General features: G+C 38.3%; 1 protein-coding gene across 4 annotated transcripts; it reads left to right on the top strand.

Annotated features, from left to right (window-relative positions):
* The first annotated feature begins 1,528 nt into the window (after positions 1-1,528).
* On the top strand, positions 1,529-27,316 carry MTMR6 (myotubularin related protein 6). Of its 4 annotated transcripts, none has more exons than XM_080348552.1 (14): positions 1,529-1,609; positions 6,405-6,521; positions 8,408-8,570; positions 9,601-9,758; positions 10,966-11,094; positions 12,177-12,311; positions 13,489-13,621; positions 18,126-18,235; positions 19,304-19,429; positions 20,321-20,370; positions 21,158-21,358; positions 22,099-22,233; positions 22,307-22,433; positions 24,488-27,316. In XM_080348552.1, the coding sequence occupies exons 1-14, from the start codon at positions 1,586-1,588 to the stop codon at positions 24,737-24,739; spliced, it is 1,860 nt and encodes a 619-aa protein (XP_080204678.1). In that variant the 5' UTR covers positions 1,529-1,585; the 3' UTR covers positions 24,740-27,316. The 4 variants fall into 4 exon arrangements, with proteins under 4 accessions (XP_080204678.1, XP_080204679.1, XP_080204680.1 ...); XM_080348553.1 differs by lacking the exon at positions 1,529-1,609 and adding an exon at positions 1,970-2,006; XM_080348554.1 differs by lacking the exon at positions 1,529-1,609 and having other exon boundaries at positions 6,443-6,521; positions 8,518-8,570.
* Positions 27,317-27,584: the final 268 nt, after the last annotated feature.

A 27,584-nucleotide genomic window follows, 5' to 3' on the forward strand; every position in this document is an offset into this window, starting at 1 on the left:
TCAGGGTCACCCAACAAGAAAGCAGCTTGTCCAAAAAGGACATGGGAGTCCTGACAGACGCCAAGTTGAGCATCAGCCAGCAATGGACCCTTGATGTGAAGAAGGTGAATGGCACCCTGGGCTGCATCAGGCAGTATTGCCAGCAGGTCAAGGGAGGGGATCCTTCCCCTCTACTCAGCACTGGTGAGGCCACACCTTTGTGTACTTGACTGGAGCACCTCTCCTCTGAGGAAAGGCTGAGAGGGCTGGGACTGTTCAGCCTAGAGAAGAAAAGGCTCAGGGGAATCTTATAAATGTATATAAATACCTAGGGGAGGATGGAAAGAGGATGGAGCCAGAGTCTTTCCAGTAGTGCCCAGTGACAGGACCAGAGGCCATCGGCACAAGCTGAAACACAGGAAGCTCTGCCTGAACACCAGGAAACTCTTACTGTAAGAGTAACCAAGCACTTAAGTTACCCAGAGAAGTGGTGGAGTCCCCATCCTTGGTGATATTGAAAAGTTGCCTGGACATGGTCCTAGGCAACTGGCTCTGGGTGGCCTTGCTTAAACAGGGAATTGGACCAGATACCTCTGATAAGAGGAACAAAAATCTTTTAGAAACCCCTAGACATAATGTAGCAAGACCAGGCATAATTTAACAGAAACCTAACAGAGAAACAATAGCTCTTTAGAGACTGGACATGAGGCAAAGCAGGATATCTGTCCTTGGCTTGCAAGCTGGGAAAGCAGAATATTCCACTAATTGAAAAAAGGAGCTACATATCTTTTGTTGAGTAGCAGCACAAAAAACCAATATGCATGCTCAAGAAATTATGTCAAGAAGCTGACACCGGAGGGCACCAGGCTGTGAGGACCACCGGGGACCGCGAGAGACCCCGATGAAGACTCGAATACCAAAGGTGGACTTCCAGTAAAAGGCGGGGTTATGCAAGTCATTTATGTTTAATGCATTTTAACTAAGTGGTAGAAATAAATGAATATGCAATAGGTATATGTCATAAATACCAAGAAGTGCGAATCACGATTAGAGGAACAGTCCTCCAGGCATCTGGTGTGGTGTAATGAAAGTGCCTGTTTTTTAACACTTTCAAAACAGTGCTTTTCCCCAAATTTTCGGTATCACCTCCAGAGGCTCCTTCCCACCTCAGCCCCTCTGTGATTTTGTGATACTACAACAAAAAGGACACTCTTTCAGGAGTCTCCCCGTTTGCGAGACTCGAGAAGACTCTTCTTTCACGGAGAATCTGTAGAGCACTGCGGGACACAGCGTGGCCGGGTTTCCCTGCCAGCCCGTTCCGACGGCCGCATCCTGACACCCGCCACAGCGGCCGCCCCTCCGCCGCCCCGGACACGGCACCGCCTCCCTGCGCCTGTGATTTCCCCATCGCGCATGCGCTCTGCCCATAATGCGGCGGAGACCTAGTGTCGCACACCCGTCTCTAGGGGGCGCTGCAGGGCGGCCGCTCCTTGCCTCGCCCCGCCCCAGCGTCCGCCCCGCCCCGGAAGCGTTTCCAGGTGACGGCCGCCCCGGCAACATCAGGGCGGGCGGTGGCCACCGGCCGCTGTGGCTGAGGGGTCCCGCTATGGAGCACATCCGTACCACCAAGGTATCCTGCTTCGGCCTTCCTCTGCCGGGCAGGGCGGCCAGCAGAGGAGCGGCAGCATTGCCGGTGCTGCGCCGGGAGCTGCGGGGCGTGGAGGGCCTGTTTGGCTCGGCAGTCCCTGCCCGCTGCTGTCAGCTGAGGGCCGGGGTGATGTTGTCCTTCTCTTCCTCCTTCCATTTTGTAGCCGATGCTTTCAGCTCGGGGTGGCCACGGGCGCCCGAGGGGCGGGCGATGGGGCTGTCTGGCTCGGGCGGTTCCCGGCTCAGGCTGTTCCTGGTGGGCAGGGCCGGCCTGGGGCGCTTCTCGGCTGAGCCCCCTCCGAGCCGAGGGCCTGGAAGGGGTAAAACTCCCATGGGGAGCCCCGTGCGTGCCGCCCCGCGGGAGTGAACCGTCAGCTGAGGTAGGGGAGGCGGGAAGGGCCGTGCGGGTGTGACCGGGCTTGTGGGGCAGGAGCAAGAGCAGCCGGCTGGGAGCGGGTTGTAGCCGGGTTTTATGCTCGGGGTGCGGTTCCCTGCAGCTTTTTCTAGCTATGGAGGCAAATCAGTTGTAAAAAACAACACTGTTTTGTTTTGTTTTTTTTCTTCCTTTTAAGGATTCTGGTGTGTGTTGTTAGGAATGCAAACATATCAGTATATGTGCAGTGTGTTAGGCCACTCAAACTAGCTAGGCTGCAGTTGACATTTTAGACTTTTCTGATTTTTTTAAATTGTTTTTAATTTTTAATTTGTTAGTTTGTCTGTTCTCTATAATGAAGATGTAAAAAAGAGATCTATTTGAGTCTTTATTAGTTTTGAAAATAATTTCAAAGTTTTTAAAGTTACAGCTTTTATAGGATAACATTTCCAACAATATTTTTCTCACCTTGCTCATCAGCCCTGACTGCAAGGTCTGCTGAATAAAGCTACCTCTCTCTGTTGTGTCCTGGAAATAGTCAAATCATCAGTTCCCTGGCAGTCTGACTTTAACCTGGATTTATAGATCTCTGGAGAAAGAGAGTGGTCATGTTTTGGCTCCAAACAGTAGATTTATAACAATTATATAAAGGAACAAGCTTTTAATTTGGGAGTGTAATATCTTTTACATATTTTATATGATTTTATATAAAATGTGTATGTCTGGTTCTATTTTTCATAAATATTTGTGTGTGTATATATGAAACAGGAGGAAGGTCTCTGTTGAAGGTACTGTTAGTGACACTTTGGTTTACTGGATGGAATAATCTTGCACCAAGCTGACAGGTTGGAGATGAGGGTTCTTTATCAGCCTATTTACCTATAAGCACAAAACTGCTATTTTCAGAACTGAATGTTTTATTGTTTACAGTCAATAGCTAATTTCAAAATAAAAACCAGACTAAAACCAAAGTGTCTTGGTGATCTCAGTAGCTGTTTAAGTTTCAAACCCGAAATTGGGACTAGAAAGGCTACAGGTCACTGACTTCTTGGCATTTGCAAGTGATTGTGTTTTTGCATGTTTTTGGGCACCTGCTAGGAAAAAAGTACTTCATGTACTAATGACCGAGGAGAGAAACAAGCTCTGAACACAACTTGTAAGATACAAAACTTACTACTTGAAGCAATTGTTTTCATAATTCATACAAAAAAAAATCCATTTAAAAAATAACAATTTAGTGGGTGGAAGTAGCATAAGGTTTTGTTTATAATTGTGATGTTTGCTTAGCTTTTTGCGAGCTATTGTTTTATTGAATATCTGGGTGGATTAAAATGCATGTATGCTAGATGGTAGTAATTATGGGTATTACAGTTATATAAAGCAAGAAAAACTACAGCTTCACTGTGGACCTTACAAGTTCAGTGCATGTGTAGGTTCAAGTTGTATCTCATTCCAGCTGTTTTGAAACATATCTACTTCTTCCAAACTAACAGCATTTTGTTTGTTGGTTTCAATTTGTGTTATTAAAGCAATAGTGAAATAAGCTTGAAATAACAATGCAGTCTTGCACAAATTAATTACTGTTTAGGGAAGCTATCAGCCCTAGGAGAAGGTGATGAAATAAGGTTTATTCCCTCTCAAACTTCAGTTTGCTGGAAATATTGGCATTAAAATTGTCTTGGAATGGTCAGCACCACTACCTGAAATCAAATTTAGCTTTTTGTGATATTAAACTGTTCAGTAGATTTACATTGAATGAAGAAGTGAAGTAAACTTAAGAAAACCCCAGACTTCTGTCTGCCAACGTGTACTTAAATAACAACAAATGATGAAAACCACTTTACAATATATCATAAGTGGTGTGGGGGGGAAATTACATATAAGAATATTATGGTTTTGCAGTGAAGCTTTAGAACTAAGATGTTCTTAAAATATTTTAAAGCAAAGCTTAGTGGAAAATATTGGAGCTCCTTCAGTCAAGTCTGCTTGTATCTTATAAGTCAAATCTGTTTTAGTAAAAATTTTCATCTCTACTGGAGATGGAAAGTTTTGGTTAACTTGACTGCTGAATCCTAAGCTTATGTTTGCAACCCATAGACATAAATGAGGAAGGGAAAACTCCTTTTGATTTCAGTGAATGCCATACAAAGTTGTAATAAAAGGGTCTTTGAATGATATACTGTAATTGGTTTTGTCTTGGTTTAATTATTCTTCAGCTTTTTTTAATGCAAGACTTCAGAGCTATAGTTTCAGCCTTCCTTTCTGTTTCAACTTGTCAACTATATTGAAACACTTATTTTTGTGGTTGGTGTTGTTGTTGTTGTTTGGGTTTTTTGTTGGTTTGTTTTATTTTTTTAAATCTCTCCTTTAATCAGCAGCTCCTAGTTCTCATAAACTGTCTGGTGATGCTTTCACTGTAAATACTCTATTGAGGTAGCTGTTGAAATTCTTATTGGTTTAAAATCTCCCTGATTTGTTAGTGCTAGCTACTGTCAGAATATCACTGTTTACTACTTAAATGATCTCTTTTTACAGATATGCTAAAACTCAATAGCAGTCTTCAGTCTCTTAATCTGTGAACACATTCTCTTTAAAACTGCGAATTGACCAGTTTTTCGTAACCAAGGATTTGCCAAACTTTGCAATGAAAAAGCAAAGAAAAAAAGTGTCTGTTTTGCTGAGACCCAATTAGAGCTGGTTGAGTCAAGTTTAAATGAACATGCCATCTCTGGAGGCTGTATCTAAAATATATTTCAGTTGTCTTTAAAAAAAGTATGTGAAGCATTTAGCTTTCAGTATTGTCGAAGACCACCTATGTAAGAGGAAGCTGGAGCACTAATACCTGTCTTCATCTAAGGTAGACATACAGCTTTGAGAACACATCTTTTGTGATGTGGAGAAGCATGTAACTTAGCATGCAGGATATTGTTAGTCACTGTAACAAAACTGGAACAGTTTCTGTGTCCTTCTCTGTTTGCTGGGGAGGTACAGTGGCAGATACTGAGCAGTTGCTGCTGCAGAACTGCCTAAAATGAATTATTTGTTTTGGCTGTGCTATAGTGATTTATGCAACTCTGTATCTGAGCACTGATACTGTGCTGGTCACATCTTAATGTTTTTTGAGGTACTGACACATGTAGGTTTCTTTTTTTTTTTTTTTTCTTTCTAAACTGAAATCTAGAATTTTATATGTATGAAATTGCTTTTCTAACTTTCAAACACAAAATTAGGCCTTCCTAGATTGTAAGAAATACCTGAATTGAAAAGGCAAATTTTAGTGCTTTGTATGTGGTTTTAGTAGACGACTAAGTTTGTACATATGAAGTAAGCAGCTGAACATCGATATGGTAGATGTGGGCTCTCCTAGTCACCCCTTCTAGGTGTTGGTGTTGCTGGTGTGGAAGACTTTGGAGTTCTGCCATGTATTCAGTGGCAGTAGCATCAAGCCGCAAATATACGAGCCTTAACTCGGTGCTAATGAGGCAGTGCTGCCAAGAAAAAGGAGATAAGGCGTTCAGTTTTCCTTTCCTCTTGCTGCACACAAAATCATGTAATGTTTGCTTTAAATACAGCAAACTGTGGAGCTCATGAAATTATGAGCAGCAGAGAAAATTCAGGGTATCTAGAAATCACTGTATTTGAAATGTTTTTCCATAGGATTGAGATAAGTGTTAATGTTATTCAGGAGGAGGAAGCGACCCTTGCAAGACTCAAGATTGAAATATCTGATCCAAATGCCAGCACAATCCTTCAATTCCTAGGAGATTGTTATAATCATAACATGTGCACTTAATTAGAATTTATTTTGATTGAGGCGAAGTTATGATGATCTGAATTTTTAAAGTTGGGGATGATATAGAAGACAATAGATACCTAAAAGTGAAGTCAGGAGGGCATAATCCTTATAGCTTTGAGTCTGCAGACAGCTGACGAAGCATGCTGCTGAGATAAGCTTTTAATTCAGTGCTGGCATCTCAGTAACAGGAAATTGTGTGTGTGTTTGCTCTACTTTGGGGAAGCAGTTTAAAAGCTTAGTAATTCATTGTTCTTACTGTTGTTTTGTTTTGTTTTTGGTTTTTTTTAAGAGAAATCAGGGTATCAAGTTTACTAATAAATAACTGTAGTAGCTATGTATATGGAGTAAGTATTCTGATGAGCCTAACCTTGTATCTTCATTATGCGCTTTTGTATTGAAACAGCATATTTTAACTAGTCAGTCTTCTCAAAGCTTATGTGACCACCAGTGTGTTCTTAATAGTTTGGCCTGAATGGCCTTGTATGCTGTGTTATGTTTCAAAATTTTTCAAAATTATTGCACAAACTGACAAAGCTTTTGAAGTTAGGATTCCAAGTTCTGCAAAAAAACCCATGAATTTTGTTCCCCCCTCCCCTCTTTTTCTTACAGGTGGAACAAGTGAAATTGCTAGATAGGTTCAGCATGAGCAATAAGTCAGTGACGGGAACACTGTACCTCACAGCAACTCATCTGTTATTCATAGATTCAAGCCAGAGAGAAACTTGGGTAAGGATAACGAATACTTGTGGCTCAAAAGCATAGGTTCTTCATATGCATTTGTTCTTCCTGATCTAAGGTTGAATTTGTTTACTAAAATGTTAATCCAAGGTATAAGTTATACTACATGTTCTCCTTGTTCATGGTACCCTAATAAGTTAATGATTTGCAGATTGTATTCTTGCATGACACTGCTGCATTTGAAATCAGGTGGTGTTGAAAATGTTCACTTGTTTTCAAGCTGTTGTAATTTCTTCTATAACCTTCACTTACATTGCTGAGTGAATGTGGTTGTTTTCTTTAACCAACTGACTTGAACTGCAGTTCAGAGGCAGAAGCAAGAGACTGCTAAATAGTTTAAGCATCAGGTTTAGAATTTCTGTGTTAACTTATATTGTATTTAGATCCTGCATAGGTTAAATGAGAAAGCAAAATCCAAAGATCTAGGTTTTGGTGGCATATTGGAGATCCTGTGCCCTTTTTCAGAGTAGTAAGCAGTTGTTTCTTCCCAAGTGTTCATGTCTGGAATAAAATAATTGAGAAGGGGCTACAGCTTCTTGGTGACCACTACCAATGTTGTACAATCAAAGTTGGCTAGTGCAGTAATTCCTGTTAGTTTTTCTGCTCAGTGCCCTGGTGTCACTCATGTGAACATGGAGTTCTGGCTTCCACTCTAGCCCAGCTACCTGAGTTTAGTGCCTTAAGTCTGTCACCGTCCAGGGTGAAGTCTCATTTCCCTGGGTGTGGTTATCTTTTTTTTTTCTAAGTACATTTTTTCGGATTACACTTAATCCTGTATCCTCATTATCTTCCAAGATACCTCATGGTGCTTTCAGTAAAAGTTATTTTCCTGTGATTTGTTCTTGGATAGACTGTGCAATTTTGTACAAACCAAACTGGTATCCTTTCATACAAAATGGCTTACTGGGGAGAACATGATTTGGAAGCATTACTTGTGCACTATGATAAAAGGTTCAATTTCCCCCCATATTAAATCTATACTATTGCGTTTTTGTGATGATAATGCAAATGCCAAGTATAATTATGATAATGTCTCCAAGATATAGTCTTTGTAAATGCATATTTGGCAGCACAGTTTTCAGATGTCTGATTCTGATCAATATTTAAAAGAAGATGATTGCTTCAGGGAGGTAATTGAAGTGCTATCAAGAACATCTTGTTCAGTTGAGGTAATGCATCTGTGGCTTTCTTCCCATGGTTGAACAACTGTTACCTTCTCATGTATTCTCCTAAATTTTGTGTAGATTTGCCATGCAGATGCATCTATGGAGAGCTGTTGTATATTCATTACTGTGACAGTTTGCTGTTAAAGTGGTTGAAAGGCATTTAGTTAGACTGTCATGTCTACATAACACAGTGGGTAACACAGGAGATGTTTTTCCTATCTCCTGTTCATTCTGTAGATGTTAAATACTGGAATTCTAAAATCTTCAGCATCTTCTGTATCTTTCATGCATTGAGTTGCTTTCCCTGACTTGCTTTATTTTGCCTGAAAATTCTGAAGTATGTTCCTGTAGATCCTTAAAAAACAGTTAGATGTATGCTTGTTGATTAGCAAAGTTCTAGGAGTGAACAACTGTAGTGGGGTTTAACTTCTCACTTTTGCATTTACGATATTTACTGTTCCTTACAAACATTAGGTAACACTTCAAAATGTGAAGGAAGAGAATAAATTTTGACAAATTATGGTATCCTGACCAAAATGCTTGTCTTGGATTTCTTGTTCTAAATGTATTTATTTTTATAACTGATTGACCAAATTAGTCAAAATACATATTCAGCATCACTTAATGTCCTGTATGTGCTCTTGTAAATAGTATGCTGTCCTCATTTTTCATCAGCCTACTTATGATGTGAGTTATTGTGTGCCACAGATATTACATCATCACATCGCTGTGGTGGAGAAACTTCCCTTGACTACTTTTGGCTGCCCCCTTGTCATCCAGTGCAAGAACTTCAGGATAGTTCACTTTGTCATTCCCAGGGAGAGAGATTGTCATGACATTTATAACTCTTTGCTTCAGCTGTCAAGAACAGGTAATACTTCTAACTATAAAAGACTTTGCAGTACATGCCTGGATTGCAAGTTGGTAGGGGATGGGGATGGGGAAAAAATCTATTATTTTTCTATTTTGCTAAAACATGCATTATGTGGAAGTCTTTTAAATGGATTTGATATATAAAAGAATTTTAATGATTAAGTATTAACCTGCATACAAATTCAGAAGATGTGTCATCTGACTTTTGTAGGTCACTGATATTTGCTAACAGAATGTGAGATTTCTGGGATTATTTTTTTGTGTGTGTTTTTAATGTTATCCCTGAAATTGTGAATATAAATGTGTTTAGTCTTTATTAACTGGTGTGTTCCACAGATAGATCGCTACTAAGCAAATACTGCCTTATTACTGATTTCGTTCAGTTTCAAAAATAGAGCTAAGTTTTGATGCTAAAATAGCAATACTAATTCAGCTTTACAAGATGCTCTTGTCACATAGTATGTATGATCTTTTCTATTTTCTGCCTTGTGTTTATAACAATGTTAAATGTTGTCATGTGTGATGTGACTAGGGTATTATGAAAAACAAAATATTTTGAAAGCGCTTTTGCTTTACAGAAAACTTTAAAGCGTATTGCCTTTAAAGGTTAGTAGACGTAAAATTCTGTATGTACATCCAAAAATCATTTGTTCTTTGAGCTCTTGTGAAGTCTTCTAACAATTCTGCCTTTAGTCATGTTTAGTTTTGTCTGTCTTCATATTCTGACTTCTGCTTTGCCCTTGTGGCTTTAGAAATGTCCCTGCTGAAATAGGTCAAGGACACTTGAGAAAGCTCTGATAACCTACCTTTAACTAAATATCTAATTGTATCAGTTAACTGTATGATAGTTGCAGAATAAATACTGCAAGAGTGTCAAGTATCTATTTAGTCTTGCTTCTGGGAATTTTGAAGCCTGAAACTTTCTCTGCAATTTGGGCAATTTCAAGAGTTGTCAACTGTGCTACCTTTCTTCACTTAGGCATTTTTGGGGACAACTCATTACTTAGTCATTTTCTTTACCTTTTTAGCAAAATATGAAGAACTGTATGCCTTCTCCTATAATCCAAAACAAAAAGAAACTGAGCGGGTCAAAGGTTGGGAACTCATTGATCTATCAGAAGAATATAAGAGAATGGGAGTGCCAAATGCTAACTGGCAGTTGTCCGATGCAAATCGTGATTATAAGGTAAGCGTGGTAATTGAAACATGTCTTGTTTTGCATTTGTTTCTGCTTTATCATCTGACTCTAGTCCTATAGAAAACAGTCTAATACTATGAAGTAAACTAACTACAAGAAGGACATTGAGGTGCTGGAGTGTGTCCAAAGAAGGGTAATGAAGCTGCTGAAGGGTCTGGAGCACAGGTCTTTTGAAGAGTGGCTGAGGGAACTGAGTTTGTTTAGCTTGGAGAAAAGGAGGCTGAGGGGAGACCTTATCACTCTCTACAGCTACCTCAAAGGAGGTTGTAGTATGGGGCACCTGTCTCTTTTCCCATGTAACAAGCAATAGAAAAAGAGGAAGTGGCCTCAAGTTGCACCAGAAGAAGGCTTAGATGGGATATGAAGAAAAACTTTTTCACTGAAAGGGTTGTCAGGCATTGGAACAGACTGCCCGGGGAAGTGGTTGAGTTACCATCCCTGGAGGTGTTTAAAGGATGTGTAGATGAGGTTCTTGGGGACATAGTTTAGAGGTGGACTTGGCAGTGCCAGGGTAACAGTTGGACTCTATGATCTTAAAGATCTCTTCCAACCAAAATGATACTATGAAGTCACTTGGCTTACAGCATAAGTGAAAACTTGCAGGTGGAGAGTGTTAACTCTTTCATCAGTGTGCAATCTCATAACTTTCTAATTGAAGATTTTTTCCAAAGCTTCATTGAGAGAGTAGATGGTCATGGATGCATGTCTTTGGGATTGTTTCTGGAGTATACTTACCTGTTTGAAGCCCAGCCCCAGCAACTGTGGTGCTCTGCAGCTTTTTTCCCTCTTAACTGAGAAGGATCCTACTTTACTATTTGCAATGTTGGCTGTAGTGGTGCAGCTGATTCACAGATTAGATTTCATCTTACTTTGTAGTCTGCAAATACAAAAAATGAGGGGAATAATTTCATTATTTTATTGGAAACACATTCTTAGCATTTCTCCTGAAGAGCTGCATTCTGGAGAGTCAAATGCTAGTATACCAGTGCTTGCTTGTATAACTTGGGTACCAATTTGTACTTGTTTATCCGTGGCTTGCCTCCTCTTCTGAGCTATTTACGTGTATATAGAGAAACACATTAGCAATTATCCTTTCTCTTATTTCACCTAACATCTCTTAAATTGGATGCAATAGAACTTGTATAGGATTTGTGCCTTGTACATGAAATTCTTTTTGTGTATCTCTGTCTTGCAGATTTGTGAAACCTATCCTAGAGAACTCTATGTTCCTGTAACTGCAAGCAAACCTATAATTGTTGGTAGCTCCAAGTTCAGAAGCAAAGGAAGATTCCCAGTGTTGTCGTATTATCATAAAAACAAAGAGGTATAGTGTGTCTTCCTCTTAATGCAAATGCACTGAAAACTATTTCTCAACACTTGGCAGTAGTTTAGGGTGGGTAAGGAAGTAAGTACAGTGGCTTGTATGAATGATATAACTCATGATAACCTTAAATAGAGCTGACACTAGTGGTGTCTAACAGGATGCTGAACTAAGCTAAGCTAGTTTAAATTAATTCTTTAAGTAATCAGTTGAATCTCTTAAAGCTTTTGGAAACTCACCATAAGGTAACTGAAGGTAGTTTTTTGTCAAGTGATCTGTCTTCCTTGATGTATCAAGAATAAAATCTGTCAGGTCAAAATGGGGGTTTTAAAAAAAAACCCAAATCAAAACCAAAAACCCCAACCAAAACACAACACCAAAAGAAGAGAGCTGGTTCTTTAAGGAGAAATTTGCAAGGTAAAAAGAACTTGAGAAAGAAATAAGATTTTGCAGGGTTTGGTAGGGAGTGGTGTGAAGCAGTATCTGCCTGTCTCGGCTCAGGGGTGTCTTTGAAGGGAGAGGAGGATTGTCACCTTGCCGAGTTGAGAAATGTATGAAGAATGAATGTTAACCTATTAAATGCATTTGAAGATAATTACTATTTGGAAGATGCACTTGATACCTTCTGAAATACAATATATTGTTGAAAATGATATGATGAAAATTATACCAGACAATAGCATATTGTACTTGCAATAATAAAATCATACTTTCAGTAGTAAAGCCAACTATAATTAATTTTATACCAGGACAGTAACATGCTTTCCTGAAGTGTATTTTCTCCAGCCTATACTTTTGTGACGTTTTTATACTTGAGCAAAGTCCGTTATGTAAACTGGTATCTTGCCTGTGTAGATAAACTAGAAAAAAAAATATGTTGTTAAACCTTTAGATTTAACTTTTAGGTACCATGTTTGAAGATCTCGAGTGATGTGCTTAAAGTTGGAACACCTGAGCTTTTTTCAGCTTAGTGCTGTTATCTGCCAAATGAAACAATTTGTTTCAGTGTCTTTTTAGAATTATGCAAAGCATTTCAACTGCAAGGATTAAACTGATGGTAACTTGTGTTGTGTTCTTTATGACAGGCTGCAATCTGCAGATGCAGTCAGCCTCTCTCAGGTTTCAGTGCCAGGTGCCTGGAAGATGAACACATGTTGCAAGCCATCAGTAAAGCAAATCCTTCAAACCGCTACATGTATGTCATGGACACCAGGCCAAAGGTGTGTACTTCAGACTCTACAGATAAGCCTTTCTTCCTGAACATTAGAGTACACAGATACAGTGTAATTCTGAAAAAAAAGGAGTTAAATATTACTCCATCATGAGCAAAAATGTCCTTCAAAGGTAAGGTGAGGCCTCTCTATTCAGGCATTTAATTTCTTGCTTTCTTAAAGAAGTCGAACCCCTCTCACAGTTCAGTTAGAACTCACCAAATATGCTAGTGAACTTTGGAGGAGGTGTATTTAAAAAATATACTTAAAACATAGTTGAGAAGTGAATAGTTCAGTGCTATCCAAGTCATTGTAACTGTTTGAAATTAAATTAATGAAATAGTGAGCTGTTTTGGAGTTTCTTTTAGAATGGGAGTGCTGTGTTCTATGTAGATGTTCTGTGAAAACTGCTATTGTTGTCTGTCTTAGCCAGGAAACAGCAGGGGAAATTCTGTTGTAGCCTTCTGAGGTTGTACTTCATCACTGTCTAATTAAATTGAATTCTAGTGGGTTTTTGACCTGCGTTGGAATGTGTGGAGTAACTTCCACTCTTTAGACCTTCTGTGTTTAAGTTAGTATTCATTTCACCCAATCTCTGAACATAGAAGCTGGAAAATAAGGATGTAAAATGAAAATCCTACGCTGTAGGATCTGTACTTACTTTGAGCAGGGTTCAACAGTAGGTTGGTCTGATAGACTGGAACTGAGCCAGTTATGGGGTTTTTATAATTGTAATTTTTATAGCTGCAACAATTTATTAGCTTCTTGCCCCTGGAATTGCCATTTTTAGGATGCCTGGAAAGTGCTTAGGTCTGGGTCTTACTCTTTCCTTTTTAGGTTAATTGCTTTGTAGTGTCTTTGATCAGAAATGTTTGAAAACAAGTAAAGGTTTGCTGGTGGGAAGATGGAGAAGACAATAGGAAATAATTAAATTATTAAATGTGCCATTCAGATATGTCAACTCTAAATATGTTGCTTTTTATGTACCATACCTTTCTTACACGTGAATGCTTTCAAGTTGATTTGCCACAAACTGTTAATTTATTAGAATCTGTACATAGTATGTGCTCTTGTGTGGTTTTTTTTTTTCCAGTGTATTCCACTGAAATTGCATTACTTTTGTTTCTTAATTTGAGATTTTTATTTCAAGTACTGTTTTTCAGTATTTTTATTCTGCCTTTTTAAGCTTAATGCAATTGCAAACAGAGCTGCTGGGAAGGGCTATGAGAATGAAGACAACTACTCTAACATTAGATTCCAGTTTGTTGGCATTGAGAATATTCATGTAATGAGATCCAGCTTGCAAAAACTTCTGGAAGGTATGTTCTAAATGTACCTTAACAGCATATATGAAAATAAGATAAATATTTCACTGAAGTCTTTAATAATAGCTTACACAAACTCTGTTGATATTTCTGTATTTTATACCAGCTGTGTTTATCACCAGCTGCTTGTGCTCTCTGGTAGTGAATTACCTTAAACCTTTACCTTTGAACTGTAAACCCAATGAATGGAGTTTTTTTGAAGAAAACTGAGTGGCACATATGTCTTGGATGAACTTGGTTAGTATGTCAGTGGATTGTGGGAAAGACTTTTGTGTTCTCTAAGTACACATGTATGTATACACATTTGTAATATAAATGCACAAAATAGTGTGTGTCTGTACATACAGTTTCACAAATAGAATACTGTTTCTTCAAGCAGCACTTAGCTCCACAGAATTCTCAGTAAGCACATGGTCTGTACCAAACTCTACCTCTTTGGCCTGGTGAGCTGCTTCTGTGCTTGTAGTTACTTCTTAGTGTTTGTGGAGAGGGGGGCAGGGGAAAAAGCAAACCACTTCACCATGAAAATGGAGAGGCAGAAGTTTGTTAAATATTTCTGTTAAAGTTTTGTTTAGGTAAACAGCTGAAAACAGATTTAAGATACTTTGTGGAGTATTAATACTGAGATTACAGTGGTAGAAGTCAGGCTTCCACACCCAATAAATGATATGTGTGAGTGCTTGCCTTGTAGAAATACACAAATACTTCCAGTCATGGCGAAGGCTTACACTTGTATGGAAGACTATTTTGATAAAGGCATTCTGGCTACATTGGTCAAGAAATCTTAGACTGGTGATATAATCTTCCTTCACTCTCATTAAGTCAGTATCTGCTGCTAGCCTGTCTTCAGGCGCATTGTGTGGAATACTGTTGAGCTTTGATAATGTGTTTTTGTGGTTATTCTTGCATATGCTTTATTGAAGGGAAGGAACAGCAGCATGAGCCTTTTTTAAAATTTAGGATAATCATTATTTCTTTCGTTAATATCTTCTTCAGTTCCAGAAAACTAGCCAATAAATCTTCTTTTTGTTTTTTTAAGAGGCCTTCTGCTGCAGAAGTGTGTGCATATCACACTTCAGCCTCACAAACTTCCTTTCATTTGGCTTAGCATTCTACCAATAGTAGGATTATTACCATGTTAGCAAATATGTTTCTGCAGCTTTCATTAAGGATGAAATATGTTATTTTTCCTTGTATGGAGAACTAAACCAAAGTCATATGTAATGTCTATACTTGTTCTCTGGATTAGGTTTTGGAGTAAATGAACACAGTTGTTTTACCTCTGTTCAGTCTGTATAATTCAATAGAGTTTGTCGAATCCTAGTCCAGAAGTAGAAGCAACTCTAGGGATAGGAAGGACTATTTAAATTTCAGGAGGTATGCAATAATTTACTCTTCAGACCCCTGTAGAAATGTTCCATCAGTGGGGTGGTCAGGAAGGAAGTGCTATGGAAATGGTTTATAGCTTAAAATGAGGAAAATGCCATTGAACTTCTGTGTACCAGCTTCCCCTCCATGTGCTGAACTGAGTGTTCTTCGATCAGGAATGTGATACCTGTGACCCTGTTCTTTCAAAAGCTGTTGTAACTGAGACTGTCCTTAGTTTTATTTATAACAAACAACTGTTATTCCTTCTTCAGCATGTATACTACTCTTAGGCTCTTTGTCTATCTTCCTAATTTCCTTTAGAATCAAACAATTCCATTTGCAAGCAGAATGTGAGACATAAACCTTCCCAACATCCTTTTGTAATGAGATTATGCCATGGAGCATACCAGAGTGATTTACAGTCTATTTTTCATCTCTGATTCAGCTGGTTTTTAAATATCTTGCTTGCAGTGAAACTAAACTTTTGTAAAATGGCTTTCTTCAGTGTGGACATGATGACTCTGCTCCCCTGATGGACAGACTGCCCCTCTATGTAACACTAATGGAAGAATCTACACATAGACTATGTTTGTAGCTGTGGTATTGAAGTCCAGGGTTTATGTATTAAAAAATATAGTATTATATGTCAAAAAAGATTGAACTCTGATAAACAAAAGGGTTTTGCCTATGTCAAGAAACAACATTTCTGTGGGAAATATTTGAGGAAAAGGCTCCATAATATCTGCTATAGTTGGTGCATATATTTTGATGATGAAAGTGTGTTAATTAAAGGGTTTTTTTGTGGCTTTTGTTGAGTGTGTATATGGGGGATGGGGAGGTTGTTTATTTGTTATTAAAAACAATCTCTGCCTCTGGCCAACTGTGTTTCAATCAGAAGGCTTTAGTCAACTCTTGAGTTGCCTGAGGCAATCAAGCAATGCAATGCAACATTGAGGTTTAGGGGCTTAGATGCATGTGGGGCGTGCATTTATGATGGGATGCATATAGCCAAAGCTATCCTGAATGATTGTGAAGTAGCTAAACATCTTGGTGGTAACATAAATAATCTTTGACTCCTTCTGAGTCCATAAGGGACTGGAAATTATTTTTTTCAGCATATTAGTGTCAAAACAGTGTCAGTGCAATTTCTTTATTTTGTCACTAAGTAGTATAAAAATGTCTGTCTTAATTCTTTGGGCTCAACATCTGTGTTCTTTACTTTAGTTTATTAAATAAAAAAACTAGTTAGAAGGGGCAAATAGCAGTGTGAAATATTTCTACCAAGATGAAAATTCTGATCAAAAGCGGATTTTGACAGCAGTATCTGGGTGAAAACCAACTGAGGGCTGGAAGCCTGTTTATTTTCTAGCTGCAAGTTTGTGCTTTAAACCATAAGCTAGAGAATATAGGAGTGGGTGGCCATCAGTAGTGCCTCTAGACATTGTCTTGTCTGTCCAGTCTCTTCCCTGCTGATGTTTGACTTTCCAGATATTTCAATATTTTTTGTTTCTTTACTACAGAGCAGTGGACCTGTTTGTGTACTGTTGTGGTCGAATAAGTGTGTGGAACCACTGGTGTAGAGAGAGTGTGAGTTGGCTGAAAGGATCAAGGTCTCAGCTGATTTCCTCCATGTGGCAGACCTTCTAGAAGCAGAACTCTTGCCTAACAACGCTATCTCCTTCAAAGACCAGGGAAAGACTAGCTTAACCTTTACTGCTTTTACTGATACTTAGACTGACCTTTACAGTTAGGTCTGGGATCCAGGGATTTCTTAATATTTCGTTGCCTCATGGTGCTATGGCTTGCAAACTCTTTTTCTAGATGACAGAGATCTAGCAGCTTTAGAAAAGGTGCTGTAATACTTATTTGGAAGTCTGAATTATCTCTGCCAGTTCAGCAGCAACTGCCACCATGACTCTTCCTGAGCAGTGGACAGTATATCAAAACGTGTGTGGCTGAAAGCTGGGAATCGTGCAGTGCAGGTAAAGAAAAGCTCCATGAGGCAGTGCTTTAGGAGTTTATAGCCTTTGTTACATCAAGGTACTTGACTGAACATGAAACTGCTTCACAGAATGACTTTGAATTTTGTTCTCTGCCTTTTCTGCTGACTCGCTTCCTCCCATACTTGAAGATAAAGATTATTTTGCAGTTGCTGTATGAATATCCCCACTGACAGCTTTCAGCTGCAGAGCCTTTTTATTTTCATTTGGAGTGTGCTAGCTTGATAGACATAGGCTTCTGCTGTGGCAGGAGGAGGTATTTTTGTAGATGGCAACCTTGGGTATCCTGTCTTAACTTCAGCTATGTGTGATTCTACGTCAGCCAGCAACTATTTCTTTTTTATTGCCAGAAGTTTGTCACGTTTGGACAGCAATGTTACTGTGTGAGTTGCTACTCAAAATCATACATGAACCAGGTTATCTGTCTTACTTGTGAACTGGTGTCTGTGTGGGGAAACTTTCAGTCTACCTCTATACCCCTTGCTGTTACACTGCAAGGCAGCTTTCCTTTAACTTGAGTTCTTCCCTGCCCTCTCAATTGGCATTATTGTTGCAGGATCAAAGTATACCAGGGAAGAATGGTAGAGATCAGAGTCGGAGTTGCAGTATGTCAGTTCTGGAGGCAAAAAAAATCTCAATGGTTTTCAGTTTATCACCATGTCCTTGTACTGTACTCGCTTTATTCTTAGCAGAGTGGAGAAGGTGACGAAACTCTGGCCGTCTGACTTCTCTGAACTGTTTGTATTGTCTCGATGCAGCCACATCCTCCTAGTAGTTGTAATTTTTAAGTATTTCTGGTAAGCTTTTGGCATTTGCATTGCCTTCCTTGGTAAGGTGAGGGTAAGGTTCCCTGTTGGGGATAACCAGTGTATTTGCTTTGAATGTTATTTTGTCAAAAAGACAAAGATCTTACAGTAATCACGAATGACAAGAGTAGTTCTATAGAACTGAACTTTGGAAAGCGCTTTGTAGTACCTCTCTCAACTATTTTAGTGGTGGCTTTTGAAGGATTTCTAATAAGCTTACAGCATAGGGCATTAGAAACAATATACAATTATTCCTTTGTTCTCCATTGCAGGGTATAGGTAGCTGCAAATGCTTAAGTCTTTCTAACTCTTGGTTTCTTTCAGTCTGTGGCACAAAGGATTTGTCTGTCAATGACTTTTTGTCTGGTTTGGAGAGTTCTGGATGGTTGCGTCATATCAAAGCTGTGTTGGATGCTGCTGTCTTCCTAGTTAAGGTAACTTGAATGCTGCTTTGTATGATGGCAAGTTGGCTTGCTACTAGGCAAAATCATACTTTAATATTATGTCATGTGTAAAACTCTGACCTTTTTAGAAGTAGATACTTAGTATAAACCGATAAAACAGCACATCAGATGTAAGTATTGCATATTTCTTTATGACTGGAGATGTTAAATATGCCAGCTAATGTTTTGGGATTGTTTTAAATGCTGTTGGGACATGAAGGGATTCTTATGCACCCTCGTTCTTGTAAGTATTTATGAAAGGTGTAACCAGTTTGGAGGTGGATGAAGCAAACCATTGTTTAGTGTATACCAAAAACCTGAAGTCCTGGGATGCTAATTGCAGAGAAATGTAATTGGCTGTGCTGACTTCATCTGGCAAGGAAATGGGGCTCTTCATGAAGACTTCAGAGGAACAATTGCCTTTGCCTGGCACCTGTGAAGCCAAGGGCTTGACCTGAGGGAGACTGGGTGAAGAAAAAAAACCTGGATCTGTTGTTTTTACTAGGTGAAATAATGGAGTTAATTTTAAAGTGGCTGATTCTCCTGAAGCTGACTCTCAAAAATACTTGGACTAACAGGATGTTAATTCTCAGCTGAAGCTAATAAGTGTTCCCTAGTCCTTAACTTTTGTGTAGTATAATGATGAACAAGTGGGTATCTTTAGTCATGTGTTTGAACTGGTTTGTTTTAGCATGTTTGGTCTGTAGTGTATATAGTCTACTTCTTTCTTATTATGCATTTGCAAGGGATTTTTATAAGTTTAGTTTTACAAGGGGTAGAAAGAGAACTGGCAACCACTCTAGATGTTCTTGTTACCTTGTGCAAAGGCGGTAGTGGAATTTCTTTTATTTTTAAGAAATTTTCTATATTTTCCACGGAGAGAAATTCCTAGTTTTCTGATAGTATCAAATCCTTTCTTTATAATAAACATTTTTTTTCTGGCTTTGTTAAAAATCATCTGTGCTGTGAGTTTAGGAAAAACATAGCTTTTGTATTTATTTACCAAATCTTGATTTCTGTCTAGAGTAGAACATTCACTAAGGAACAACTGTTTTGCAGGCAATAGCAGTTGAGAGTGCGAGCGTATTGGTGCACTGCTCAGATGGCTGGGATAGGACTTCCCAAGTGTGTTCTCTTGGAGCTCTCTTACTAGATTCCTACTACAGAACAATCAAAGGATTCATGGTAAGTGAGCTCTTGCATTGCTATGTTGTTCCTTGGGAAACAAAGGATGTAAAATGTTTGTGTGAAAGTGAGCAGTGTATACTTACTGATACTTGCTTTTTGTAGTTACAAATAGAAGATTTGCAGTCTACTGATACATCTCTCTTTTAGAAATACTTTGCTCCTGGGAAGAACCATTTATATAAAATCTAAAAAACAGAAATGCAAATAGCAGATTGCTTTAGGCACTCTGCAGAAATGTTGCAATGATTGCCTTTTGCATCAAAAAACACCCCTTACCTATGAAATGTAAGGATTCCAAAGTGCTTATGTGAGACAATAAATGTACAAAATCATAGCAACTGTTTGTCACTTGTCCCAAAATCAACATCAAAATATAACGATGACAACAGCCTCAGTGACAGAGGCCTGAAGCTATTTAAGTAATCTAAATTGGTCTTTCTATAGAGAGGAATTTTGGTGGTATTACTCCAAATTTTAGAGCTGGAAAAGAAATAGTGTTTTGCAGTGACTGTACAAGGTGCTATGGGAACTCTTGGAAGATAGTACATAAAATTTTATGTATTGGTTACAACCAACTACCACAAATATTACAAGCAGTGAAAATGAAAAGGAGGAGGAATTAGAAGAGGATTTGTTTCTGGTGAATAGGGAGAATGTGTATAATCTTTAGGGAAGTAATTTAATCTTTTTGGTTTTTTAGTCCTCACTGCTTTGGGAATCTCATTAAAGACTTCCAAGAAAATAAAGGAACTACCAAGTCACAAGTAGTTGCTCCTACTGTAGTTTGACTCAGATTTAAAATACAATATATCAATAACCTGTGGGGTTAATGCTATAGATGTAAGACTGAATAACATGTTGAGATTTTTGTTTGGTTTTACCTTCTAGGTCTTGATAGAGAAAGACTGGATCTCTTTTGGGCACAAGTTCTCTGACAGGTAGTTCACTCTTCCAATACAGTAAAATGTGTATAGTGAACTGAACTAAGGGTTCTTAAAAACAAAGACAACTTGTAGATGTTCAACTGCTGCAGTGTTGCTAGAAATTTTGCAATGAGCAAGCTATTTTCAGTAGACAATGCATTTTGTGTGTTGCTTTTTATTCAAGTACTTATTGGATAATTGATTTATATTATAGACACAAATTTCTAGTGCTACTGGTACCCAGCTCTCAGAAGTCAGTAACTGCATCTCAGTCTGCATGTTTGCATAGATGATGTAAAACCAATGTAGAGCTGCATCCCAGCTATTTAGGGAATATAAAACAGTTTTGGAATCTTTAAAAAATGACTTTGCATTTGTGTTTACTGTTTAATGATGAAGTCAGGACTACATTTAGAAGAACTATATGTTAAGAGTTCTGTTTTTCCCTTGATCTGCCTGTTGCCAGCTATGACAATAGCCTTGCTGCTATTTACTGCTTATGAAATTGCGCTTAGCTCCTATACTCCAAATGTTGACTATGGATGTAATAGACACAAAGGAATTTAACTGTCTTATGTTGCTTTTCTGTACTGAATACAGATGTGATTACTTACAAGTCAGGAAGATAGGTTAAATATAGACTTATTTCTATTCAAAAGTTGCCCCAGTTTTCAAAGTTAGGTGCTTAATCTCCAGACCAAAGCTATTGTCAAGTTAATGTGCTGTGATTTAAAAACAAGTACAGCTAAGACTTTTTTTTAAACTTAGACCAGTTTCAGTCTGTTTATGGAATCTTTTTCAGGTGTTGTCAGTTGGATGGTGATCCAAAAGAGATCTCACCAGTGTTCACCCAGTTTTTAGAAAGTGTGTGGAATTTGACCGAGCAGTTTCCACAAGCCTTTGAGTACAACGAAGCTTTCCTCCTTCAGATCCATGAACACGTCCATTCATGCCAGTTTGGTAACTTCCTTGGAAACTGCCAAAAAGAGCGAGAAGAACTAAAGTAAGCAAATGTATTGTAATGTGTCTTGTTTATTCTAACAGACTAAGAACTCTTGTCAGTCTTCTTTATTTTAGGCTCTGAATAAAAACAGAGACAAGACTGGTAGTACTGAAAATGATATTGAACTGCATCAGGGAACAGCAGTGCTTGTCATGCTTTTGTACATTGAAGACAGTCTTTCTAATTATGGGAGAAAACCCCATGCTTATTTTTCATAGGGAAAGTTAAGGCTTGTTTCTACCTCCTTTTCTGTTTGGTGTTGTGGTGTTGGTTTGTGGTGTGGTGTGTGGATTTTGTTTTGTTGTGTGTGGTTTTTCCTTTTTTCCCTAAAAATGCGTAGGCTTAAGTTTGGAAGCATCACCTCATTCTGTCCCCCAATCTATTTTTAGGTAACTTTAAAATTCTTGCCTGCTCAAGACTGATTACTGTCAGTTAGAACTATTAATACTTATGTAAAGTTTTCATCAGTTCATCTGTCTCAAACTGTGTTTTAAAAGCATTTATTACAACTATGCAAAACTTGCACAGCATAAACACTAGTATTTCTAAAACTGATAGTTCTGTTCAACATTAGCATATGCCAGGAAGAAGGTATTAGTAAAAGCTTTTAATTTAAGATTTGTAACTATTTCTGGTAGCTTATTTGCCAAAAGTTAGGATGGATTTATTATGTTGAGTTGAACAGTTTCTGGTTTTTGCTTGTGCTCAGTGTCTTGACTGTAATCTCTTTTTGCCTTAAGAGTGAAAGAGAAGACTTATTCCTTATGGCCGTTCCTTCTGAATGAACAAAAGAAATACCGTAATCCTCTATATAATCCAGATTTTTCTCCAGAACTAACTCTTTTGGAGCCTAATACTGCATCATTCAATTTTAAGTAAGTTTGAATTACATACAGTATCTTTTCTTTGGTGCTTTATCATGCATAGTTAAGTGTCTCCTACCTGCAGGTTCTGGAGAAATATGTACCATCAGTTTGATCGAAGTATGCATCCCAGGCAATCTGTACTCAATCTTATAATGAACATGAACGAACAAAATAAACAGCTGGAGGAAGACATTAAAGAACTGGAAGCTGTAAGTATTGCAAAATAAATGTACTTATTTGTGACTTGTTCAAAGTTACATTTATAGTCTAATAGGGCTGCTTTTGTGTGAACATCACTACTGTATGGCATAATACTTGATCTGTGTAATATTGACTTTGACTTTTACTGTGTGCTTCTATGTTAAATGCCAGACAATGCAGCCGGTGTTCTGCTCTTAAACACAACTTATTGTGCCTTACTGCTGGACTATATCATGTAAAAGTGCTTCTGCTACTAAAGAAAGCATTGCTGAAGCTGGCTTAATATAGTTTAAATTTATGTGAAACTTGCCTTAGATGACAAGGTACCCATTGTAGCTACAGCTGTGTCACTAAACCAAGGAGACTGAAAATGTTTTATTTCCATTATAGCTACTAAAATGGAAGCAGTAAGTATTGTCCTTCTCTTAACTTCATATGCAGATGCATGCTATCATAAGTCACTTTAATTATGGGATATACAGAGTGTGCTGCTCATTTGACGATCAGTAAATCCAAGGATCGGTTTTCTATAAATGAATTCTAATAGGTTGCTGCAGTAAACAAGCAGGAAGGACTGAACACTGTATCTCACTTTATTCTAGTGTGACTTATTCTTGTCAGTTAAGATGCTGAAACTTCAGAACAATACCTTTGAAGAAATGCAGAAGTTCTCTAATTATCAGTTTTACTTTTTTGTGTGGCTAGAAATAGTAACACTTAACTCATGTTATTCTGGGGTGCGGGAGAGGAAAGTACAGCTTTTCCAAGAGGAAAGATTTTATTAAACTGATCTTACTGGTACGTAATGAATTCCAGTCACTTAATCTTAAACTGTTTCAGATCTTAGTTTATCTAAAAGGTTTTGTGCAATTGAAGAAGCAAGATGAAAACTCAAGATAAAGCAAGCAGAAGACTCAGCAAGATGAAAATTCAAAACTGAGACTTTACTTTACTAGAACCTTGTTCCAAGGTGTTAAATGAGAAATGTGAGCTTAGGTGCAGTTGAATGATGAAGAGATTGAGTTGTTTGAAATCTTGATATAGACTTTCCTACTGCTGTTTCCATCTTGAAAAAGTTGGTGTCAGGAGACACTGAAGTCTTCTGGGCTCAGTATAGGTTTTTTGTAGAGCACAAACACATCAACATCATCAACAAACAAAAACAAAACTGCCAAACCGACCATCAAACAAAACCAGTTCAGTTAATTAGTTCAAGCTCCCAGTTACTGGGTGAGATTGTTCAAGCTCCCAGATACTGGGTGATATTTTTTTTGAATTTAAAAAAACCAAAACAAAACAAACCCCAAACACCCCCCCCCCAAAAAAAAAAAGAAAAACAAAACCCACACCACAAAAAAAACCCACAAACAAAAAACAACAACAAACAAACAAAAACCCACCAAAACACCTTTTGCTCATTTCTAGGACAGGTCCTTTCCTCCAGTTCTGCCTTCTAGTTGACATCTTTTGGTATATTACTTCATTGGAACAAACTGTATTAGCATTTTTCCAGATATAAAGGAAAGTCTTTTAGAAAGCTTTTAGGAAGGACAAAAGGGCTGAGGTATGAAGTTATGTTTTAAGAGCCTCGTGGTCTACTACAAGCTCCTTGGTTGCTAATAGTACCAAGGTCTTTCTTCCTTTGCCTGTACCTCAGAAAGTATTCCCATCGTGATAGCAACCAAACAAGGGGCAAGCCTGGAAGACCCTCTCCTTCTTTACAGACATTGACAGGCAACCTTTCTGCCTTCTGTTCAGCTGCAAACTTTAAGCATACAGTGCTTGTAGCATCTGCTGTAAATTCTGTGGAGAAAAATATTGTCCAATGGCCTAAATATATTGGACGCTTAAAAGATTCAGCTGGACGGGGTGCTGGGCCATCTTGTGTAGATTGTGCTTTTGCCAAGAAAGGTTGGACCAGATGATCCTTGTGGTCCCTTTCAACCTGGTATTCTGTGATTCTATATGTGTGACCCAGGAATTGGCCAGCACTTCTTTCAAAGCAGAATATTATCAGTAAAGCAGTGATGCTCACTGCCAGTAACCATTTTCTGTATTTCAGAAAATAAAGCAGAGAAATGGACAGTTGGATACAATCCCTGTGAAAGAATGTCTGCAGTCTGCTCCTCCTGCACTGAAAACCCCTCCCTGCTTCAAAAAGCAGCAGCCACTGATCCCTGTGAACGATGCTGTAAGAACTATAGAGGGCAGCAACACAGCAGACAATCGCTACAGCGAATTCGTGGAAGAGTTCTCTAAAGCTGAGCCTGCTGTTGTCAGCTTGGAGTATGGAGTGGCCAGGATGACCTGCTAATTAAAATCCAGTACTGTGCACCTCGTTGAGACTGATTGAACTGAGAGATTATTTTGAGGATGGGTCTGTGCTGCATGACCAAAACATGATTTGTATATCGGCAAATTTTGTTAATGTAGGCTAGAACAGCATGCTAATTGTCAAGTGTTTGCTGTTCTTTTAAGGAAAAAAAACCCACCACTGTAGTTGTCTTTTAAAAGAAATGGGGGCATTTGGTAAGTAGTGACTAAAAATTAAGGAATGATGTCTTTTGAGACTTAAGTCAGTTTGCACTAAATTGATTAAAATGGTAATATTACCTTATTCAGTATAGGAAAACACAGGTGGTCTTTCACGAATGGATTTTATTTGGGCAAGAAAACTTGAACTTTCTATTTTAGGAACTGAAGCTACATGCATATATTACGTACGATATGATTATGTATACCCTTGTTTAATGTCACCCAGTACTAACTTTCAGTGTATTAAGTGCCATGGAAAAGTACAATATACTTCAAGTGATGAATAGTTGGCCTTAAACCTGTCAGATCAATGATATTGTTGTCCTTCACTGCTGCAGTCTACCTGGCTCTGTTTACATTGCATTTGCTCAAATTTTTGTTTCCTTAAAACAGGATTGGATATAAGGAATGAAGTATGCCTAAGCTGGCACAGCCTTTCAGCCAGTAGCTCTATGAATGTTAATTTATCACTGAAGACTGTTCTTCCATTTCCACTGTTTAAAATGTGATAGATTGACCTGATTTTCCTCTCTGGCAGCTCAGTAAATTGAGCATCATTGAAGCTACAGGTTGTCTGACCTTAACTGTTTTGATTTGTGGTAAAATAATGAAGTGTAGAGTAAAAAGAGTAAAACATGTCATGTAAGAAAGAACACAGAATTTGGCCAATAACTGAATAGTTGGGTTCATTCAAGTTGTTTACTATGTGCTGTACAGTTGTTCAAGTTGCAGGGATGGAAGCAGGAGGTTTTGAAAGTGTAGTCTGCTGCCTTTGTTCCCAAGTGAAAAATGTTATTCATGTATCTGAAGCTCATGAGAAACTGAGTGCCTCCTAAATCTTTCATTAGAAGAAAATTGTAGTTATTGGTGAAACCCACTTCTCATCTTGTATAAACTTGTCCAATGTATGCATATTGTAAGTAATTTCAGTACAATCTGGAGACTTCTATGTAATTGGAGAGGGGACAAAAACTTCTAGGAGGATGCAGTAGAGATCATGGGACATAATAAAAAATGGAGAAACTTAGTTTCTTTAACCTTCTAGTAAGGGAGAAGATTTTTGCTGTAGTTTGTCTTATGGTGGATTTTCTGAGTAGATAACAGAACAGGGAAGAAATGCCAGTGCACAGTTCTTAAATAAAGGTATAAATTAGAAATTTGGATATTAGGATCCCTAGGTATAATGTTAGATTAATGCCACTGATCTTTTATCTCTGGTTTTAAGTAATTTTTGGTTGCAAGTGAGAATGAGTTTAGTCTCATCCTAATCCCTTAAGTCTATTTTGTTAAAATTACAAGTGTGCCACACTATTCGACATAATTGGCAGCATTTCCCCCTGCACCATGTTGGATCCAAGACTCCATTAACAAGGCCAGTATAGGTCATGATCAAGTTGCACTTGTGAAGCTGTCTGGGAGAAGTTAATTGTGACTCATGTATCTGAGTATTAATTCACCTGTTTCACTGATCTGCTTTTTGAAAGCCTATAAGTGTAAATAAAGATTGGTAAGTATTTTTATTCCCGAAGATATGAGCATAGTGTCATCTTTAAAGTACATTATCCAGTCATTTAAACACATTTAGAATTTCTCCACTGCAGGTTTTGATAGTATCACGTTTGCACAGTGGTGCCTTACAGGGTTGCTGCAAGAGAGGTTTTTGTGCCTTGTTATTTGTCTCCGTGTCATCTTCTGTATCAACTTGGTTCTGTGGTTTTCCTTTGGAAAAACATCTTGCTTGTATTGTATCACAGCAGTGAAACAAATTTATTGCTGGCAATATAGGTGTTACCAATTTGTACTTATTTTAACATTTAGCTGCTCTGATGTGCCATGTACACTCTTCATATTTATTGTTTAGACTTTATAGACTCAAATGATTATACTAAGCTTTTTTGCAAATACTGTTGTATGTTGTTTTTCCTTTAACAAACATCTGAGTGTCCCTGTATGTAAGGCTTTTGAAGAGAAGGTATGTTCCCTTTATTGTTGGTTTATTTCAGTCTTCAGGCCCTTTTTGTTGGCAGAGTTTATTTCTTAGCAAAAATGAATCAGGTTGCCTTTTTATTTTAAATTAAGGTAGGCTCGTTAGGTGAGCTTTAAAATGCTAAAAATCTGTCTGCTCAGGCACAGAACCTATTTCTTCATTTAAAAAATACAACACTTTCTCATCTGAAGTAAATATTTTACTCCAGTTAATATGTGTAAAGAATAGAGCAGCCTTCTTATAAAGTCCAGATAGCTCTGCCAGCTCAGCCCCCAGGGTCACCAGTGAGAGAAGTTCCTGCAGAGAAGCAGCTGTCTCTTCTCGTTTGCTCTTCAGGCTTAAGCCAAAACTATCCAAAGCACATGGGACCTGCGGTGAAGTAAATAGCTGGTCGTGAAGTGAGCTCCAACAGAAAGCTTGGCAGGATGGCCAGGACTCGACACAGTGGAGCTGTTCTGTGTCCTTCAAGAAGGGTTTAAAAACAATCAAGCAAGTTGACTAAAAAAACTGGCAGAAGCCTTCTGGGAGCACAGAGAACTTTAATTCTTATTTCAGTAGATGAGCTTTTCTTCATCATCAATGTGTTGCTCCAAGAGCAGCTACAGCACTGAAAGGTGCCCAGTACGGATCAAAATAA

Source organism: Nesoenas mayeri, assembly GCF_963082525.1.
Source record: "Nesoenas mayeri genome assembly, chromosome: 1".
Classification (NCBI taxonomy): Eukaryota; Metazoa; Chordata; class Aves; order Columbiformes; family Columbidae; genus Nesoenas; species Nesoenas mayeri.